Genomic DNA, 15527 nt, shown 5'->3' with positions numbered 1-15527 from the left:
TCTCCCTAGAAGTGGCTGTCCTGTAAAGATGACTGCAAGAGCACAGTGCAGAATGCTCAGTAAGGTGAAGAAGAATCCTTGAGTGTCAGATAAAGACTTACAAAGTCTCTGGCATATGTTAACATCCCTGTTAGTGAATTGAAACACTAAACAAGAATGGAGTTCATGGGAGGATACCACAAAAAACAAAACAAACAACATTGCTGCACGTTTAAAGTTTGGAAAAGAGCACCTGTGTGTTTCACAGCAGTACTGGAAAAATATTCTGTGGACCAATGAAATTAAAGTTTGAGTTGTTTGGAAGAAACACAGAACACTATGTGTGGAGCAAGAGAGGCACAGCATACCAACATCAAAACCTCATCCCAGCTGTGAAGTATGGCGGTGGGGGCATCATGGTAGGATAGAGGAACGGAAAACACACAGAAGTGTGTGGATTCAACCTGACCATACCTCTGTGCTTACTTTACGCAGCTTTCCCTTGGGTCAGATGTCTGTGCTTTAAAGTGTACCTGAGACTGAAAAATAATATATATATATATATATATATATATATATATATATACCTGGGGCTTCCTCCAGCCCCTTCCAGGCTGATTGTTCCCTTGCCATCCTCCTCCACCATCTGAACCATCCACAATTCAACCCCAAAAGTCCTTCAATCAGGATCAGTAGGCGCAGGTGCAGTCTGGCCACGAACGCTCCTCCGTTGCTCTCCTGCCACCCGTAGCGTTCTGCGCCTGCGCAGTAGTACTGCACTGACGCAGAATGCTTTGGCGATGGGAGCATGATGGGGGCGTGCACATGGTCAGGCTACGCATGCTCAGCACGCCCTGGACCAGAGGACTTTCGGGGCTGAATTGCAGACAGTCCAGGCAGGCAGTGGAGGAAGGATGGCGAGGAAACGATCAGATGACTGGAGGAAGCCCCAGGTATGTATATATTTTTTATTTTGGGTCAGATATCTCAGGTTTACTTTAAGAATAAGTGTATGTCAACTTTTGACTTCAACTGTGGCTGTGAAGCTGCTCTGAATGTGCTCCAGCAGCCACCATAACTGCACATCCCCACTTCTCCAATGCCAATTACTTTTTGAAGACCATGCCACTGTTTTATTGGTCTGCTGATCATTACTTTGTTCTTGTTTGCAGACTCCAGAAAACATTTTGGTTAAGAGGGACACGGTTAAGGTTGAGTCCAGCACTGGAATTATCTCCCTTTCTCACAAACTGCCGGAACTTGTAAGGTAAGGGCCGGATAGTATAGTCGGAAGTATAGTATAGTCGGAAGTAGATTCCACAACACTGATGCTCTGCTGTGTCAGAATTTTTTTTTTGTAACACTGTTTTTTTTATTGAACAGTTATGATGGTACATAAAGACCGCAAAGAAAATGGCAGCTAATAGGCAGGTCATACAAAATTGCAAAATAAGTGGTTAAACGACCATAAGATAACAAGATCTTCAACCAGTCTTCACGTGGCTCATACAATAATCTACTCTAGAAAATGAACACTAATAATGAAATGATAACCCTGATGGAGTAAACAGCATTGTATGGGGGGAAGGAAAGAGGAAGGGGGGGGGAGGAGTTGGGGGGGGGGGGGAGAAGAGGTCCATTATATATTCTGGAAAGTCTATCTGGGGTTAAATACCAATGGTAGAGGATCTTGTATATAATTCTTTTATTTGTACACAGATGGAACTGTGTTTAGCATTTTCCCAAATATCTGTCCAGTCCTCTAAAGTGATAGAGGTGGAGAGAGTAGATTCCCATTTGGTCATATAGGAATGGGAGGGGGTGAATTAATTTGATTTGGTTTGCAAGAGGGAGTACATTTGTGATATCAGACCCTTTTGGTGTCCTCTGAGTGTCAGAAATTTTTTTAAGCGCAATGTCACATTCCAACTAGAAGCTAACTCAATGCATTTCACATGCTACAAGACGTGCCTTTACAAGGGTTAGCAACATGCAGAATGACATGTCCAACCAATCAAAGTCCCCCACAAGTACACAAATAAAACTATAGTTTACAGGTGTTCAAGATGACGGTTTGGTTCCATTTGATTGGTTGGATCTGTGCTTTTAAAGTGGTTTTACAACTCTGAGAAATTTTTCAACAAAAATGTGTCTCCTACTTTTTATGACCCATACAACTATCATATTTGCTTTTGTGCACAGGTATTATTATTCATTTAGACATTATAACTTCCCAAAGTTCAGTTAATTTATTTTTAAAGCTGCTGGTGCATTTTATTCATAACTGTTGTAATTCTGTTGTGAATGCAGCCATCAGTGATTTCTGACCTGTGTTTCACCCCAGGACTCATCAGCTGAAGTCCTGCACAGCCAGAGAATGTTTACATAAATGTATCAAGTAAAGAATGTGTACACAAGATAAGCTTAACAGCAGTTCGGATGCAGGTTCTCCCTGCAGAAGAAAGAGTCAGCCCTGTGATGTAACCCTTTGAATGCTGTTTTACAAAAAAACAAAAACATTGTGTTAGTATATTATATGCTGTAAATAATCTTGTAGAGCAAATAATAAATTCTGGGTTATATTCCACTGTAAAGGATCACTATCAGGAAAAATTAAAAAATGTAAAATACAAGTAAAAATATACATATAGGGTATACATTTTTCCCAAAGTCATTTTTTCTATATCACTTACAGTAGGTAGTACAAATCTGACAGATCTGATAAGATCTATTCTAGACTAGTCAATCTCATGGGAGATTCTCAGTATTTTCTTTTTTTCTTTACAAAAGCACTCCCTGGGAAGGATCTATACAAAGCCACCCTACTTGTTTCCACAATGTTTTGGCAGTTGGTCTGAGCAACTGCCATTCAGTAAGTTCCTTTGTAAATAATAATAACAAAAAAAAACCCAGAGGATTCCCCTTGAGGACATGCATTGGTCCAGAACCTGTCACATCTGTCAGATGTTTACTGCTTATAGTAAGTGACAGTGACATAAAAAAGGAATTTACAGTTCATTTCACCCTCTGACAAATCTTATCTTAGATTGGCATGGGCTGGGGCTGTGAAGCTGCCCACTGTCATGCTCCCTTATTGTTTATACCAGTGTTTCTCAACATTTTATTGGTATGTACCCCTTTTGAAAACCCTGTACTCACCAAGTACCCCCTAGCATAGTAAACATTATCACAAGTACCCCTTGACAAATATATTTTGAATCGTAGTACGTGACAATTGGTTCTAAACAATATACAAACATTTAATACGACTTTTAATTAGCTAAAATGCTAATTTGGCTTTGTTTAAATAAGATTCATAATTTTCTAAAACTCTAAATTTGTTATTCTTGGTTATGTATATCAAGCCTGAGTACCCCCTGGAACCATCAGAAGTACCCCCTGGGGTACACGTACCACATGTTGAGAACCTAGGGTTTATACCACTTGCCCTCAAATCTAAAGCAGTTAGAAATGAGTATGAGTTCAAGTCCCGCTAGTGTAAATTCAGTGGGAATCAAAACATTGCGCTGAGTAAGTAAAAAGTATCTTACCACCATGTAGCCTTCTTCATGGGGAATGGAAGTGTACAGTGATCCAATGTCCAATGTGCACAGGAGGGGGTGCAAATTGGTGAGAGGTCGAAGTGGAAATGGCCTAATTTAGAACATATTTTTGTTGAGGAAAGTGAGTTTTGAGTTTTTAAAGATTTCAAAGGTTGTAGAGTGACAAGTGTGCTGTGGAAGGATAATCCAGAGGAGGGGTGAAGCTTGTGAGAAGTCTTGTATATGTTAATGTGAAGAGGTGATTCTATAATTAAAGCAAATTTACTGTAACATGCATCAAAAATGAGAGGCTGAACTATGGCTCCATGCAACAATATGTGGAGGTTTGCTTTATTTATTATGCTGTATACGTTGATGATATTGCCACGTATGTTCCTCTGCAGCGTGGGAACGTGGACCATAGCAGCTAAATTCGAAGACTCTCCTATTCAGAACTACACCACCAATTTTGAAGTCAAGGAATATGGTAAGGGGTTATCATCAACACTATATTTCACTGTATGTTTGGGACGTATAGAGTGAATTTTAACAAAGAGTAGTGTAGCATAATAACCCCTACATGGGAACATATGTAACACACTACTCATATAGGCTCCATCAAGACTGAAAATGTCAGTTTTCCATGCCTCACTTAAAGGATACGTCCAGGTAAATAAAAAAAAAATAAAAAAAAATCCGCAGTACAGTCCTGATGGTGTCAGCACGACCACCTGAACCGCGCAGTGGAGCGCGGAAGAAGCCGACCCAGAACCCGATCTAGCGAGGTCGGCATTTGCAGTGGAGGATACCAGGCGCCACCGGAGCTGCAGCGAGGGCACAGGACGGCTGCCAGGGGCTGGAGGAAGCCCCAGGTAAGTGGATTTTTGTTTTTTTATAGGACAACACAAATGGCAGTAAACTATTCTACACAAGTAATTTAATTCAACTTGGGCTTAGTAGAAAATTTGGTACAGATATCCAATTTTGATTGGTCAATAATTATCCAATTTTACCACCTCCCTGTAGTATGGAAGGTCACTGGAATTCCCATTTCCGGTTTCCGAATTCCATCCGAAAATGCAGACTTCCGATCGGAAATGCAGACATTTCAATTCCGTAGAATCCAAATGAACCTCCCATATTGGCTTGCTAGATTTGACTCTTGCACAGTATTTCCCAGTATTTCAGAACTTTTTGAGATAAGAAAGAGGGACACTTTAAGACGCGCCCATGTCACACCTCTAACCATACCCCCTACACACCTCTAACCACACCCCCAACACACCCCTCGCCATGCATATCACAAAGAATTCAGAATCAAAAGATGTAGTTTTATCATTCAAACCATAGTGGTTCTCTCCATCCTCATTAGTTTTTCTTGATTTTTACATTTAAACATGGGAATAAAGTTTATAGTTATTTAAATGCACTTTTTAGTAGAAAAATACATGTATATATATTAGCACGCATCTGTACATGAGTCCTGGAAGAGGGACAACTAGACAGGCCAAACTCTCTAAATACATACAGGGTACATTTCTTGATGTTTTTCTTCTGTCCTGTACAAGAGTTTAGGTCCACTTTAACCACTGCAGTGTTAAACCCCCCTAAAGACTAGGCCATTTTTCTGGAAATAGGCCACGGTAGCTTTAAGGCCTCGCTGCAGGGCCGTCCATCTCAGCACACAAGTGACCCATACCTCCCAACTTTTTGAGATGAGAAAGAGGGACACTTAAGCCACGCCCCTGCCACACCCCTGATAAGGCCCCTCTACACCCCTAGTCACGCATATCATAAACATTTCATAAGAAAAATATGTTGTTTTATAATTCAAACCACACTGGTCCTTTCTATCCTGGTTCATTTTCCTTCATAGTAACATTTTAAAATTAGTAATATATTAATTTAAAGGATAAGAATAAAGTTTAGAGTCAATCAAACACATTTTTTAGTAGATAAATATATATATTTACATAGAAAGAGGGACAAATGAGGAAGAAAGAGGGACAGGGCTCCCAAAGAGGGACTGTCCCTCCAAAAGAGGGACAGTTGGGCGCTATGGTGACCCAACCCCTTTTCTCCCCACCAACAGAGATCTCTGTTGGTGGGGTCAGATCGCCCCCAGGATTGATTGTTTATTTTTAATAAATATTTATTTATTTATTTTTATTAAATGTCCCTGTTTTATTTTCTTCTAACCCTCCCTCCCCCCGTCAGCCTATCACATCTCTCCAGCCATGTCACACGGCTGTCCCCATTACAGCGCTGCCTTAGATCGCAGCGCTGTACTAAGTAAATAGACGGCGGATTTTGCCATCTATCAGTCTCCTAGTGGCGATCGCCGCTGGGATGCTGATGGTGGAGCGAAGCTCCCTCATCCATGCGGAGATGCGCGCGCATCGGCACACGCAATCTCCTGCAAATCCCCGCCCCAGGACTTGGTCCTGGGGCTGTCGCCTTGATCACGCCCATGGGTGTTAGGTGGTCGTTAGGTAGTTAAAGAGGGACAGTTGGGAGCGATGCACAACTAACTTTTGCACTGTGTAACACTTTACTGCATCTTTACAACGTTTTACTACCTATCACAACTATTATTATTGTATTTGTTTTCTCTTGCATCGTGCAGTGTAATATACAGTTTATCTGAGTTATTTTCTCATATTTTTGTTTACAGTCTTACCTACATTTGAGATCCGGCTTATTCCAGAACAACATTTTTTTTACATAGATGATGAGGAATTTCTGGTTGATATCAGAGCAAAGTGAGTAAAGCCTGTACCTGAAAATTGCACTTCCAGGGCCGGTTCTAGACTTTTTGGTGGCCGAGGCAAACTTGTGAGGATGCCCCTAACTCCCATCCCCCCCCCCGATTTGGAACAATCGCACAGCACCCAACAATTTACTCTGCTCTGCTGAGGGCTTTGTTCTCACATGACATGCTGCAGCTCAACACAATAGCACACTGACTGGCTGTGAGTCTGTGACAAACAAACTGCTCACCCTCAGCCACTCCATTCCTCCTCAGGTACACACAGTGCAAAAATGCTGCCCCTGTAATCACTGCGCCTGATGCAAATGTTTCACCTACCGTGCTTCATGAGAGAACCGGTCCTGTGCACTGCCAAACTTTTATGCCATTTTCAACTATTTCTGAATTATAGGAGTGTATGTTTTTGTGACGATGTGCGTACAGGAGGTGTGTGTGTTTCTAGTGATCAGTCATATCTGTACAGGGCACTTTTTTCTCCCCAAAATCTGGCTTATATGCGAATATATAGGTTGATTACAATACATAATATTACAATAATTTGTAATTTCCCCCAAAATAATGGATTTTTGCAACTTTGAAAAAATTAGTACTTCTTTCAAAATGTGTGTTTTCCGTGTCCATAGACTTTACTGTTGTTGGTGAAAATGTGTTTTCTTACGCCCGTATACGTATTTTTGCAAATATTCTCATCTGTGCGAAAATATGATATTTTTGTAAAAACTGTAGTGAAAGAGAGTGGCCATATTTGCCCATTGCTACTCGTTAGACACATCACAAGCCTACTGCAAACATACTTGTGTTAATGTAGTTTCATGTAAATTAAAGTGAGTGTTTATCATTTAAAAAATAAAAAAGTCGGATACTCACCTAAGGAGAGGGAAGGCTCGGTCCTAATGAGCCTTCCCTCTCCTCTCCCGGTGCCCGGTCCCGCGCTGGATCCCCCGTGGCAGTATTCGACCAGTTCGGTCAAATACTGCCACTTCCGCATGCCAAAGGGAGCTGTCGGAAGTCTTCGGGAGCACTCGGGCTCCCGAAGACGGGCCGCTCCATACTACGCATGCGCGAGCGCCCTCTATGGCGCACTCGCGCGTGCGTAGTATGGAGCGGCCCGTCTTCGGAAGCCCGAGTGCTCCCGAAGACCTCCGGGACACGAACGGGGGAGCCAGCGCAGCACCGAGAGCACCGGGAGAGGAGAGGGAAGGCTCATTAGGACCGAGCCTTCCCTCTCCTTAGGTGAGTATCTGACTTTTTTATTTTTAAATTGGTACCCATTGGCTTTAAGCAAAATCAAGATTACTGATGACATTGCAATTACAATCAGAATCATAATTTTAAAAACCTTGCACAAATTTGCTAAATTACTGTATTTTTTGGACTATAAAGCTCACTTTTTCTCCCCCAAAAGTGGGGAAAAAATCACTACGTCTTATAGTCTAAATACAGGTAGTTCCTGACTTGTGAATGCCTGCCAATACAAACCTTCAACCCGCCACAATGTCGCGGACTATCTGTACTGTGCCCATGCAGAGGAGGACACAGGGGGACAAACTGAGGACACACGGGGACACAAAGGGGCATAGAGGAGGACACAAGGGGGACACTAAGAGGCATAGAGGAGGACAGAGGTGGACACATAGGGGGCACAGGAGGACATAAGGGGGGCAGAGGAGGACACAGGGAGACAGAGCAGGACACAGGGAGACACAAGAGGTACAAGGGGGCATGAGGTTGTACCTGAGGAGGCATAATCCACAAGACGCCTCTTCCCCATGGATGCACAAGGTTTAGTATATATCATTTTTTCCCTTGGTTTTTGTCCTCTAAACCTAGGTGTGTCTTATGCTGAATACACACCATGCGTTTCCGCGGCAAATGCGTCCGCCGATACGCGTCGATTGGATTATTTCCAAGCATTTCCGAACGCATTTCGATGATTTTTAGGTCGATTGCCATGTAAAGTATGGCAAATTGACCTAACGATCCATTGAAACGTGAATCGGACATGTCGGAAATAATCGAATCGATGCGTATCGACGGACGCAACGAATGCGGAAACGCATGGTGTGTATCCAGTAGCGTCTTATAGTCTGGAAAATACGGTACCTATTACAATCAACACTAGTCATTCCTATTTCCTACTTAATGTCCAGTGCATGCAATAAAATGTTACCGAGTTCTCTTTAACAAGTATGTAATTTTCTCTGCTACTTCAGGTACCTCTATGGAAAGGATGTAAATGGATTTGCATTTGTAATATTTGGTGTCAAGAAGGACGGTGTGAAGACAAGTTTCCCGGACACCCTGAGAAGGATTGCGGTTAGATGATTAAAACATTCATATCTTCTTTTTTTGCCCCCAAATTTTTGCTGCCATTAAACCCCTTTGATGGAAATTCCTACTATTGTCTTCACAAACTTCACAAGGGAAAGCTGTAGAGCATACGTGTCCAACTCCAGCCTGTGGACCAAATCTGGCCCTCAGAGCCACTAAATTCAGCCCTCAAGTGGTCTTCCCACTTTGCATTATGTTTGGCCCACTCGAGACCACCAGGGAAGCTATATTGGAGGTGGAGCCCTAGAACATTATGGAAGCCATATGGGGGAGGGAGGAGGAAAGCACTAAACACCAGGGAACTGTATAGGGGAGGGAGGCGGCCTCTTGACAAAAGTAAACTGTATGGGGAGGGGGCTCTAGACACCGGGGAACTGTGCAGGGGTTGGAGGGGGCCATGAAACACCTGGGGACTTTGTAAGGGAGGAAGGTGGCCAGTAGACATTGAGGTTGGCCCGCTACTAGGCCCCAGTGTACAATGTTGGCTCACTTTGTATTTGAGTTTAACATCCCTGCTGTAGAGCGATAAATCTTTTTTATAGTCAGTTAGGTTAGGGTTATTTGATGGATTAACAATGCAGCTTTCAGGGTTAAAGAGAATCTGTATTGTTAAAATTGCACAAAAGTAAACATACCAGTGCGTTAGGGGACATCTCCTATTACCCTCTGTCACAATTTCACCGCTCCCCGCCGCATTAAAAGTAGTCAAAAACTGTTTTAAAAAGTTTGTTTATAAACAAACAAAATGGCCACCAAAACAGGAAGTAGGTTGATGTACAGCATGTCCACACATAGAAAATACATCCATACACAAGCAGGCTGTATACAGCCTTACTTCTGAATCTCAAGAGATCACTTGTGTGTGTTTACCTTCTGTCCCCAGCTTCTCTCATGCACTGAACATTACAGGCTTCCTGCAGACAGCTCTGCCTATGTTGTTAATTCCTTAGTATGTGACAGACCAGCTCCTTTCACAGCCTCCAGAGGAGGATTTTTATCCAGCTCTCTTCTATCACTGATAAGATAGCAGAGAAGCTGCTGGCTTATGTAAATAAAACACACACTGGAGTGTGCATAGAGGAACAGTTCAACACTGAAGAACTTGGCAGCCTTCCAGACACAGGCCGACAAGTCTGACAGGGGAAAGATACATTGATTTATTACAGAGATGGTTATAGTAGAAAGAGCTGCAGCAAGCCAGATCACATTAGAATAGGTTTAGGAACTTGTAGGATGGTAGAAAAAACGTTGTAATTTTTGTTACAGAGTCACTTTAAAGGGAACCTGAAGTGAGAGGGATATGGAGGTTGCCATATTTATTTCCTTGTAAACAATGGCAGTTGTTGGGCAGCCCTGTAGATCTTCTGGCATAAGTAGTGTCTGAGTCAAAACCCTGGAACAAGCATATGGCTAATCCAGTAAAACCTGAGTTAGCTGAATCAGAGTTCCAGACCTGCCTGCATGCTTGTTCAGGGTCTATGGCTAAAAGTATTAGAGCTACAGGATCACGAGGACTGCCAGGCAACTGGTATTATATATTTAAAATCAAACTGCGCCCAATTGGATTCAGTCCACAGCTCAGAGTATTCACTGTCTATCAAGTCCACATGTAGCCGTTTGTATTTATTGTACTGAGACAGCGCCCCTCTTCTATTCATCAAGCCACCTATAAAAATCAAACAGAACTGCACATAGTGTAATACTGTTATAATAACGTAATATTCCTAAACACCCTAAATGTCAAAGTGCTCCACTCGTGCTCCACTTAAATGTTAAAATCCACGGAACTCCCTTAAAACTTGTACGCTCACCAGATTCTCACCACCTCAAATCCAGGTGGGTCTAAAGCATCGGCATACCAGCCAACGACTCAGCAGTAGTGATATTCCAAAAAGTTTTTAATCCAGTACCTCATAAAATACAATAAAAATCGACATAGCATAAAATCCTTCATACAATGAATAATGCCCTGCGCTTAACGCGCACTCACGTCATCCAGGTGTGTTATAAGCATACTGGGCTCAATAGCCCAGCGGTGTTGCCCTTGCTCCGGTCGCCGTGTCCCGTTCCGGTTTTGGCTTCCCCGCGTTTGTTTCAAAAAGTTCCTTCCCCCCTGCTTCCTGTGACGTCAGAAGCTCCTATTGAGCCCAATATGCTTATTTAAGTGGAGCACTTTGACACTTTGTATGTTTAGGAATATTACGTTATTATAACAGTATTACACTATGTGCAGTTCTGTTTGATTTTTATAGGTGGCTTGATGAATAGAAGAGGAGCGCTGTCTCAGTAAAATAAATAAAAAAGGCAACTGGTATTGTTTAAAAGGAAATAAATAGTGTTGCTCGTATACCCCTTTTTATTATCCGGGTTGATTCGGATCCGGATAGTAAACTATCTGTATACATTCGGATATCCGAATTCGAACCGTTCCGCAATCCGAATAGATCCAGATATCCGAACCCATTATCCAGATTGATCTGGGTATCCGGATTGAAAACCGGAAGTGGCCTTTAAATTGCTTCAAAAACGTCTTTTATAGTAAATGATGCATGAAGCATAATGTTTTTTAAAGAAAAACATCCCTCCCAACTTTTTGAGATGAGAAAGAGGGACTCTTAAGCCACGCCCATGCAACACCCCTGATCACGTCCGCGTCACACCCCTAGTCACGCATACCATAAAGATTTCATAAGAAAATTATAATGTTTTATAATTCAAACCACACTGGTCTTTTCTATCCTGGTTCATTTTCCTTCATATGAACATTTAAAAATTAGTAATATATCAATTTACTGGATGGGAATAAAGTATAAAGTCAATCAAACACATATTTTGGTAGAGAAATATTTATATTAACATAGAAAGAGGGACAAAGTCCTGAAAGAGGGACAAATGAGAAGGAAAGAGGGACTGTCCCTCCAAAAGAGGGACAGTTGGGAGCTATGGAAAGACACTAATTGTGTAAGGAGTTATAATACAAAAAAAAAATAATATGGCTGTAAATTAACATCAGGAGGTTCCAGACAGCGGTCATGCAGCCCACATTGTGTCCAAAGTGGAATTGCACAACTGGGATATGACAGTTTTTAGACCATACCGCTCAAAAAAATTACACAGTACTACTCTAACAACTAACTAGCACTACAGTACTAACTACACAATAACATAGTAATCCTATTTCCTAACCTATATTGTAGTTAAGGCTAATAGCAGGTCAGCAGTAGGCCTGGCCTGCACACACATGCAGGACCTAACTATAGCAGCTGCTGCAGCACAGAGTCTGACTATCACTGACTGAAATCACAAAATTACCGAAGCTAGCTAACTAAAAAAACAATAAAATAGTGGTATAGTACAGGATTACGTGTTATTGTGTAGTTAGTACTGTAGTACTGCAGTCAGTGCTAGTAGTTGTTAGAGTAGTAGTACTACTACTGTGTTAGCTTTCTACAGAACTGCTGTGCTGTGAGCAGTGCCAGAGTGATAGTTAGTGTACACTAGTGTCTTCTCCTCTGCTGTCTGACTGTCACTCAGCACTTGGCACGTGCTGCGTGCCACGTGACGCGTGCCAAGTGCCACGTGACGCGTGCCAAGTGACACGTAACACGTGCCACGTCCGGCATGCTCCTGGCACACGTTACACCTGCTGCTGCTGCATTGCCCTGCTCCTGCTGCCTGTGCAGCTCCCACCACCAGGCCAGGGTGCCACAGGCCACTGATACCACCTATATTTAACTCAAAACACAATTTATGCATCATTTTTTGGAGGTGTCTTGGCTGAAAACTGTCATTTCCCAGTTGTGCGGTTGGACTTTGGACACAATGGGCTTGATTCAGTAAACGGTGCTAACCCAGTTAGCACGCCTAAAGACTTTGGGCATGATAACTAGGGTGCTAACTGGGTCAGCACCGTTTACTAAATTTACATCGCACGCAAAGTCCCACACTGAAAACTTTGCGTGCCCACAGCACGGTGTGCGCGAAATGTCGCATCGCGGTGCGACGAAAACGGTGCGTTGATGCGCCTGTAAGGTCGCATTGCGTGCGACTTTAACGTCACATGGTGCGACATTAAGGTCGCACCCAATGCGACCTTATAGGCGCATCGGGTGCGCTGTTTTTGCGGTGCGCGCGCAAAGTTTTGCGTGCAGGACTGTGCACGCGATGTGAATTTAGTAAAGGGTGCTAACCCAGTTAGCACCCTAGTTATCACGCCTAAAGTCTTTAGATGTGAATTTATCATGCCTAAACTAACTTTAGGCATGATATAGGGCTTTTCACAGGCGTGCTAACACTTAGCACGGTTTACTGAATCGAGCCCATTGGGCTCGATTCACAAAGCGGTGCTAGCCCAGTTAGCACGCCTAAAAGACTTTAGGTGTGAGAACCATTGCACCACGCTGGTGAAAAGCCAGTTTAGCCGTGATAAGTTTAGGCATGATAAGTTTAGACGTGATAAGTTTAGATAAGTTTAGATTGCGCGCAAAGTCCCGCACGCAAAGCAGCTCCATTAGACTCTATGCGAAGTGCACCAGACTTTGCTAGCGCAAAACTTTTGAGCAGCTGTGCACTGTGGTGCTAACCCAGTTGGTGCTTAAACTTATCACGCCTAAACTTACCATGCCTAAACTTATCCTGCCTAAACTTATCCTGCCTAAACTTATCATGCCTAAACTTATCATGCCTAAACTTATCATGCCTAAACTGAGTTTAGGCGTGATAAGGGTCTTTTCACCAGGGTGCTAACTGTTAGCACCGCTTTGTGAATCAAGCCTAATGTGGGCTGCACGACCGCTGTCTGGAACCTAGGGCTAATGTTAATTGACAGCCATTTTTTTGTGGGGGGGGGGGATTTTAAGTGCCCACATCATCAATTAGTGTTCCCCTTTAAAAAATAATGATGCTACATGCCTCACTTACCCTAAAAAAAGTTTTTAACCATTTATGCCTCCAGGACGTAGTATCTACGTCCAGGAGGCCACGTGCACGTCTGCGCGCTCCCGCGGCCGATCGCGCGCGTGCACACGCACTCCCGGCCGCGGATTCGGTAGCCCAGGAATCAATGTATCGGGCTATGGTGCCCGATCACTGTTTCCTCTCCCCCGCTGAAAAAGCGACAGCTTCTCTCGGAAGCTGTGCTTTTTCTGAAGCTATGTCCCTCTAAGCGTACATTGTACGCTTAGAGTGACGTCATGTAAACAAAATCGAGATTGCCATCTTGTGGCCAAAAAGTAAAACTACAAGTAAATGTAAAAAAACATTACAATACACAAATATTTCCCCAAATAAAACTATTTATATCCCACCTGTAATAATCAAATATTTAGTCTCTGTGTGTGACTACCTGACAGCCTTCGTGCTGGTCCTTATCACCTTTGGAAAGTATACAGCCGTTAGCAGACTTTTCACAGAACTTGATCGCCAGAGCAGTTAAGAGAATCTTTATTGTATCCAACCGGGATACTCGGTATAATCTTGGTTACAAACTTATATTGAAAAACATATGAAGCAAAGCAAACATCAGCAGGTAATAATATGGATATTGAGCAAAGCTGATTAATATGAGCGCGCTAGCCCAGACCTATATGGATCTACCTTATAAAAGGAGAAACCTCCAGATCCACAGGTGTTAACTAACCACACGCCCCAGAAGGTGGGATATGGGCGGGTTCCAGATGTCACCCCTATTAAACACTTGCTATTGGCTTACAGAACTCTGTGATTGACATCCAGAACTCTGTGATTGACATCCGTCTAATGCGCAAGCGCGAAGCAGATGCCCTGTACCCTAAATACTCAGAAGCTGGTGTTTAGAAACACCAGGCATTGTTTGGCATTGTTTGGCCCTGGGCATCCCAGGCTCAGACAGCTAGTCTGCACGTCCCATAGATAATGCTGCGTTCTGACCTTTTACTATTCCCTGTAATGTTCTCTTCTATTCCACTCTCTGCCTGGCCTTCTAGATTCTGTATAGCAAGAGAACTCTGCACATAATCTTTAACTGAAACACAGGTTCACTTTGGCTATAATAAGGGCCATATCCTGCAAGACCCTCTAAGAATCTTACACCACCCTCCCAAAAATACCCACATAAAATGTTTAATAAAAAAAACAAAAAACATTACTATAAAAAAAAATACACATAAATATTTACCTAAGGGTCTAAACTTTTTAAATATCTATGTAAAGATGAAATATTTATCTCTATTTTTTTTTTATAAGCTTGTAAATAGTGATGGATGCCAAACAGAAAAAAATGCTCTTTTATTTCCAAATAAAATATTGTCGCCATACATTGCGATAGGGACATAATTTAAACGGTGAAATAACCGTGACATATGGGCAAATACAATACGTGGGTTTTAATTATGGAGGCATGCCCCGGATACTGAGGTCGGACATCCGATTCGGATCGGAAAATTATAAAATCGGATATCTGACCTGGATCGGATATCTGATTTTGAAAAGGGGTATCTGAGCAGCACTGTTCATTACAATTTATGGAGATCCTAAAAATAACCCCAAACCTTGAAGTTTTACTTGGTTAAACTTTTGAAGAAGGCTTGAGGGTTGAGCCTCAGTGATTACTATATGGTGAGGTGTCTCAGCAAGTGCCACTTGACACGTGCCAAGTGACACGTGACACGTGCCAAGTGCCAATTGCCACGTGCCACGTCCGGCATGCTCCTGGCAGACGTTACACCTGCTGCTGCATTGCCCTGCTCCTGCTGCCTGTGCAGCTCCCACTGCCAGGCCAGGGTGCCACAGGCCACTGATACCACCTACAGTATATTTAACCCAAAACACAATTGCTGCGTAATTTTTTGGAGGTGTCTTGGCTGAAAACTGTCATGTCCCAGTTGTGCGGTTGGACTTTGGACACAATGTGGGCTGCACGACCGCTG

The 15527-nt window shown here is 42.8% G+C and overlaps 1 protein-coding gene across 1 annotated transcript in view; it reads left to right on the top strand.

Annotated features, from left to right (window-relative positions):
- Positions 1 to 15527, top strand: part of C3 (complement C3) — a 140268-nt gene that overhangs the window by 11564 nt on the left and 113177 nt on the right. The window contains exons 5-8 of the mRNA XM_068274111.1: positions 1152 to 1246; positions 3926 to 4008; positions 6196 to 6283; positions 8505 to 8607. Coding sequence (XP_068130212.1) covers positions 1152 to 1246; positions 3926 to 4008; positions 6196 to 6283; positions 8505 to 8607 — 369 coding nt within the window. The remainder of the gene's footprint in view (positions 1 to 1151; positions 1247 to 3925; positions 4009 to 6195; positions 6284 to 8504; positions 8608 to 15527) is intronic.

The sequence above is a fragment of the Hyperolius riggenbachi genome, chromosome 3 (genome assembly GCF_040937935.1).
Source record: "Hyperolius riggenbachi isolate aHypRig1 chromosome 3, aHypRig1.pri, whole genome shotgun sequence".
In the NCBI taxonomy this organism is placed as follows: Eukaryota; Metazoa; Chordata; class Amphibia; order Anura; family Hyperoliidae; genus Hyperolius; species Hyperolius riggenbachi.
Note: the sequence above shows the minus strand (reverse complement) of the source record. Positions and strands in the feature narration are given on the sequence as shown.